Source organism: Nymphaea colorata, chromosome 11, assembly GCF_008831285.2.
Source record: "Nymphaea colorata isolate Beijing-Zhang1983 chromosome 11, ASM883128v2, whole genome shotgun sequence".
Taxonomy (NCBI): domain Eukaryota; kingdom Viridiplantae; phylum Streptophyta; class Magnoliopsida; order Nymphaeales; family Nymphaeaceae; genus Nymphaea; species Nymphaea colorata.
Window position 1 is genome coordinate 9,794,777 of NC_045148.1, and position 7,014 is coordinate 9,801,790.

Consider the following 7,014-nt stretch of genomic DNA (forward strand, 5'->3'; position numbering starts at 1 on the left):
AGGAAATATCCATGAGAATTTAGAATGATCATCAATAAGTAGCAAGTAATACCAATACCCTTCTCTAGATGCGTGAGGAGCTGGTCCCCATAGATCCGCATGCACAATTTCAAGAGGAAAGCTAGCAACTTTATTTGAACTTTCAAAAGGTAAGGAATGCATTTTTCCAACCATACAACTAGAGCAAAAATCAGCATACTGATAATGTTTAAACAAAGACGAAGTCTGATTCATGAAATTCAATATTCTAGAGTTAGGATGGCCAAGACGACAGTGCCAAACCGTGGCATCTTTATTCCTTGCTAAAGTCGACAAAGCATGATATCTTGAGGATTTTTCATGTATTTGCTGCTCACCCATCCGTTTCCCACTATGAGAGGCCAATGAGGAGTTCCAGACATAAAGTCCATGCTTATTCCGTCCCTGATGGAGTGTGCATCTGGTCTGCATGTCCTTAACCAGGAATTTATGAGGATAAAATTCAAAAAAACATTGATTATCTCTAGTAAATTTGGCTACAGATAGCAAATTTTTGGCAATTCCAGGAACATAAAGGACTTGAGGCAAATTGAATTTAGTTCCATTGGTAGAGATAGAAGCATTACCAATATTGGAGATACGAGCATTAGAACCATTTGCGACCATCACCCCATCTGTACCCATATAATCTGATTTATTTGAAAGAATGCCTTCTTGTGCAGTCATGTGATGAGATGCTCCTGTGTCCGGGTACCATGCCGTATCCGTAGGGTGCTGACCCAATGCAATAGCAGCAAATGCCTTAGGAATATCATAACATTGGCGAGCCGTGTGATTTTTCCTGCCACAAAACTGACATACAATTGGCTGCTTCGCTGGGCTGAAGTCCTTATACCCACGGTTTCCTTGATTTTGATTATAAGAGCTGTTTGGCTGATTATTTTGATGAGGTTGTTGTCTGCCCCTACCTCGACCTCCATAGAAACGACTACACCCACGACCTCGTTGGCTAAAAAAGGCCATAGAATTTTCAACTTGTTGGGAGGCATGGCGATGCATATTTTGAAGTCTTTTCTCATGATTCAACAAGAGATCATATAACTCAGCAAACGTAGGCAGATGTTTCATGGTGGTAATCGATGTTATGAAACTTTCATATTCAGTTGATAGCCCATTAAGAGTATGGTGAACAAGAGCATCATCAGAAATAAATTCATTTGCAACACATAGAGCATCAGCAATGAAGCGTACTTTATTTAAGTATTCAACCATCGGAAGATCTCCTTTCCGTACATCTTGAAGGTCTCGTTTTAGCTGTAAAATCCGCATACTTGATTGTGATGCATAAGATTTTTCCAATTGAATCCATGCATCTTTAGACGTAGGAGATCTAATAATTTGACCCAAAACAGATTTGTCTACTGTAGCCTTGATCCAGCTTAAGGCAAGCTGATCTGCTCGTTTCCAAATAATAAATTCAGGGTTAACAAATTTGTTTGCTCCTTCGCCAATAAATTGATTTGGAGCAGGGCAGGAACCATCCACAAATTTAATCAGATCTTGACTGAACATAACAGATTCTATTTGTGACCTCCACAGTAAATAGTTGGAACTATCTAGCTTGACAGAAACAAGACTAGAAAAAGCATTCCATTGAAACATGGATTGAGACGAGAGAGAGATGGAACCTGAATTTGGTATAGACGAGGACAGATTTGATGCTTCCATGGATAGCAAGATACAAAATTCCAAAACTAATGTTTGTGCTCCTTGATTTATCGTCAAAACAGAGTGCTGTAACAGAACTCCCAGAGAACAGCACTTCAAAAAAAAATCTATAGATCCTTCCAACGATCTTTGAAAAATCTGGAATCGTGTGAGAGTATTCCTCAGGCACCTAGGAACCCAATAGACTTCTACACGACAACAAAAGTCTCCACAGAAAACAACGCCAGAGTTTGTTGTTGCTGTGAATGAAGAAAACGCCCAAATCTGGTAGAACAGAGACAGGTTGCCGAAGAACAGACGATTCCGGCCAGTACCGGTGACTTCGCTGGTCGAGCTCAAGTCTTTCGGAACCGTCACTCGTCTGGGTTTCTACCTGAGCAATATTACGCCGATTGATGGCAGCTAGAATTAACGCCAGACAAAAAACGATGTCTGGTTCAGCAGACAGAACGTTCCTGGCTTCTTCAGCGTTTAAACCACTCTTGAATCAGATGATCTATGTGTCGAGAAGTTGAAAAGAGGATTTTTGCAAGGAGCATCAATCAACTGCCTTCTGCATCAACTTTTGGCTAGTGATTCACAACAAAGAGACAGGCTCTGATACCATGATAAAACTCAGAAAACAGAGGAGAAAAGAACTCAAAGACAAGAACGATTTTAACGTGGTTCAGCTTTAAGCTTACATCCACGACTCTGCAATTTCTCTCAATAGTTTGAGAAATGGAGGTTCCACTATATATTACGTGGGATTACATTTGGATAGATACGGTTGCCTACAAAGTAGCTGATTTTCAGCTTTAGGTTGAACAAGCATATCTTTTCTTTCTTTATCCTGTTCATCACTGATTTTGTCAAGTATATCACGAGAGATTTGATCGTGATTTTTTTTTGCCGTATTGGTTCAAAATTTGTTTTGGCCTGCAATATCATAGTAGGCTTTCCTAGATCCAAACAGTTTCTATCCTAGCTGTCTTGCTTGTGAAAATATTTCCCAATGTCCTGTTACCCTGATTTTTTCCTTGCATACTGTAGTGAAACAAACAAGCTCTTAGAGTTCTGAACTTCAGAGAGAGAGAAACTATGGGAGGTTTCATCCACCCATATGACCTGCTACATTCTCATGCATTGCAGAAACTGTACCTCCAAAAAGAAAAAGCCAAGAATCTCCCTCAGAAAGACTTAAAATTTTGAACAGTTAAACCTTCCATTATGCAATATTTTAATACCATTGATTCCTGGCTCTCGTTTCTGACATGGTACCACCCCATTGTCTTGTAGGAATCATTACTTACACGTGGTGACAACATGACAGTGAAGTTGAGCCAGTCCTGTCCTGACATATGGTGAAAGATACCAGTACTTCTCCACTCTCCACTCTCCAATAAACTTTCACATCAGGGATATATTGTGACAAAATGGAAACGTTAAAATCATCTTTGACTTTAGGAAAATTTTCTAGTACAGGATAGTTTTTGAAAAAAATACAGAACCTGAAAGAAGGATTTATCTTCATAACTGTATCCTAACTCACCTTGAAAACTAGCTCAGATCTCTGACAATGAAGTCCTTAGGTTTCTTTGTGCAGGTGGTGGAGTGCAACTGCTTCATACTTAGAAGAAACAATATGCAGGACAAACTTTTACAGGTTCCAAAATGGCGTACATTCACAGGAAACCTTTATTTGATTTTCTTTAGAGATTTTGGAAACTTATTACTTGCTTTTCAATTATTCCAAAATATAGGACCCTCAATGGAAGTTGGTATTTTTCTCTTGTGAAGCATCCCATGCTACCTATCCTATATAAAGACACAAACATAATCTTTACCAAACAGTGTGAGAAATGATAGCTGCCTAAGTGCCGCATTCTGCGTATCAAGCAATCTTTTCCATTTTTTATTGCAAAAACACAGAACAGGGGTACCTCATAGCGTGAGCAGCGTCCTCCCAAACTTTTGCTTCCAGAGCCCTTTTTGAGTTCAGAGATTCTCCCTTTTTGAAGGTTCATAAGGGGATCTCGTACCCACAGGCACAATTCTTCAGAATCCATTGCCACTGGTGAAGAAAATGGGCAATAACGAAGACAGTGGTAATGGTGTTGCAGAGACTAGAAGTTATTGGAGATGGAGCAAGGAGGATTTCATACCAGAAGAGTCCTTCCAGAGCTGGAGCAGCTACGGTTTGGCGATTTCGCAGACTGGCCACCGGTTCAAGGACCGGTTACTTGCCCGATCTGATGAGCTTGCTGAAGTATCTGAAGTTCGGATGCGCAGTGAGAATGATATGAAGAAGTGCCTGAACTGGTGGGATCTCACTTGGTTTGGCTTTGGTTCTGTCATTGGTGCCGGAATCTTTGTCCTGACTGGCCAGGAAGCTCGTGATCATGCCGGACCGGCCATCGTCTTATCGTATGTTGTTTCAGGCCTGGCTGCTATGCTCGCCGTCTTCTGTTACACAGAATTTGCTATTGAAATTCCTGTAGCAGGAGGCTCCTTCGCCTACCTGCGCGTCGAGCTTGGAGATTTTGTAGCTTTCATAGCTGCTGCCAACCTTCTGCTGGAGAGTGTTATTGGTGGTGCCGCTGTTGCTCGAGCTTGGACTTCATACTTTGCCACACTGCTGAATCACCAGCCTAATTCATTCCGGCTTCATGTCAAAAGCCTTGCAAAAGACTTCAATTACTTAGACCCAGTTGCAATTGCAGTGCTCTGGATTGCAGCAACAATTGCTATGAGTAGTACCAGGAAAGCATCCTTGATCAATTGGTTTCTTACTCTTATCAACACACTGGGTCTTATTCTTGTGATCGTAATGAGTTTCTGGCATGGAAGCACTTCCAACCTGCACCCTTTCTTCCCCTTTGGGCCCTCTGGAGTTTTCCGAGCAGCAGCTATTGTCTTCTTCGCATACAGTGGATTCGACAGGATTGCTACAATGGCTGAGGAGACTAAGAACCCATCACGAGACATACCAATGGGCCTTCTTGGATCTATGTCTCTTATAATTGTGATATATTGCTTGCTGGCTCTGTCGCTGGTTATGATGCAGAGTTACACAATGATTGATCCTAATGCTGCATACTCTCTAGCTTTTGAGAAAGCAGGGCTGCACTGGGTGAAAATATTGGTTGCACTTGGTGCACTGAAGGGGATGTCAACAGTACTACTGCTTGGTTCTCTAGGGCATGCCCGCTATGTCACCCACATAGCAAGAGCTCACATGCTTCCTCCTCTGTTTGCTCTGGTTCATCCCAAGACACAGACCCCCATCTATGCAACCTTGCTAGTAACAATCCTTAAGTCTGTCTTTGCATTCTTCTCCAGCTTGCATGTTTTAGCTAACCTGCTTTCTGTTAGCACTTTGTTCATCTTTGTTCTCATGTCTATAGCTCTGCTAGTAAGGAGATACTATCTCAGAGGAAGTACACCAAGAGCCAATTTAGCCAAATTGGCCTGCTTTTTGCTTGTCATCATTGGCTCTTCCATTGGGACCGCAGCATACTGGGCCCTTGGGACAAAGCGGTGGGTTGGTTACACCATAACCATTCCATTCTGGTTCATGGGCACGTTGGGGCTCTCAATTTCCCTGCCTCAGCAGAGACTTCCAAAGGTGTGGGGTGTTCCCTTGGTTCCATGGCTGCCCTCACTCTCGATTGCAGTGAATGTTTTCCTCATGGGTTCTCTAGACTACCTCACATTTGTAAGGTTCGGCGTGTGCACTCTGGTTATGATAGTTTACTATGTTCTTTTTGGTCTCCATGCTACATACGACACAGCCCACCAGAAGGGGAAACTAGTGACTGAAAATTGCAGGAATGGAAGCGTGGAGCTTCCTTTAGCTTGATGGCTTTGAAGAAATTGGTGTCTGTAATTTCATGCTAGTACTTTTCTTCACGCCAAATCATATGGACGGAAAGAAGTTCACATGACTGAAGATAACGACTGAAGATAACAGCACTTGATGTTAGGATGTTAAATAGATGATATTCAACTGTGGCTGACTTGTTGAATGTGATTCATGATATAAACTTTGAACATTTTCTTCCCATAAATCTGGTGTATCTGTATCATTTGTGCATGATGATGTTCTAATTGCTCTGATTCCATTCGTTTCCTTAGATCAGAATCAATCCATATAAGTACAACAAGCATGTTCGATGAATAAATCTTTCATGTACATCTCTCTCTCTAACTCTCTCTGAATGTTAGATCTTGGAAGCAATATCGTCTATAGAAAATGCATCTCTTCAATACCAATATCACGCCTTATGGAGATAATACATCACCATGAAAAAGCTGAACATAAATAATAAGGTAGGAATTTGTTCTGAGATCTTCTTCAACTTACAAACGCTTTCCACAATCCTTAACCACCTTATCTATTCACAAACTGAACCTTCGTGCATTACTAAGCACATTTTTTTCAACTGCATAAGATTATTATGAGAATTTTGAAAGTGCTTCTATGGTGCTTTAGATGCATCGATCATTACTTGATAAGTTGGAATTGAAAAGCAACTAGTATAATCTCAATTCTCAAGATAAGGATCACTTAGATCCTAGATTTTGCACTCAAAGGAAAGTAGTTTCTTTGACAATCGATGTTAGGCGACGCTTTGCGGTTCATTGACTTAGAAAAGGTGACAGAGACTTAGCCGTCGAAAGGGATAAGATCTCGCCAAGTCTTGAGGGGAGGCGCAATTATTGGCTCGGTGGCTTCAACTTGCCGTGGGCCTCCCAAGCTTTTCTAGAAAGAAGGTCTGAGAGAATCTCTGAACACTTCCGTGAGATCTATGCGGATTTCTCGCGGCCAAAGTTGGGAACACAATGGCTTGCCATATTCCAAAATGAGAACGACTGTGATTTCTCTTGTGATCTTTTATTTGATCCGCTTTTCCTCCAATGATCCCGAACTTGGTGTTTCGCACATCGATTATGTTGCTTTTGTTGGCTGATTTGGAGTACCCGCATTGACATTGTTCCATGGGGTGCATTCTGATTTTTCTCTTTTGTTACATGCTCTCCAGTCGAACATTTTAGCTGTGGTTAAAGCTTTTAGCCACTCTGCTTTTATTCAACCTGACACTTTTTCTCTCCTTATTGTGATACTGTGTAACTTTTTGGCATCCATTTCTTTTTGGACATTGTCTGTTTAATAGAGTTCTTTTCAGCTTTTTATCCCTCTCCAAACATAGAGTTTCACATGGCATTATCTGAACCTTTTGTCATTCCCCAATTCCAATCCAACTCTTTGTATACACCAGTTCTTTAGGATTTGTTGGTGCATCTCAAATTCTAGTGCCAATAAGT

General features: G+C 41.2%; 1 protein-coding gene across 1 annotated transcript; it reads left to right on the plus strand.

The window, feature by feature from the left end:
• The first annotated feature begins 3,522 nt into the window (after positions 1-3,522).
• On the plus strand, positions 3,523-5,870 carry LOC116264996 (cationic amino acid transporter 5-like). Its single transcript, XM_031645494.2, has one exon. The coding sequence runs from the start codon at positions 3,773-3,775 to the stop codon at positions 5,546-5,548; it is 1,776 nt and encodes a 591-aa protein (XP_031501354.1). The 5' UTR covers positions 3,523-3,772; the 3' UTR covers positions 5,549-5,870.
• Positions 5,871-7,014: the final 1,144 nt, after the last annotated feature.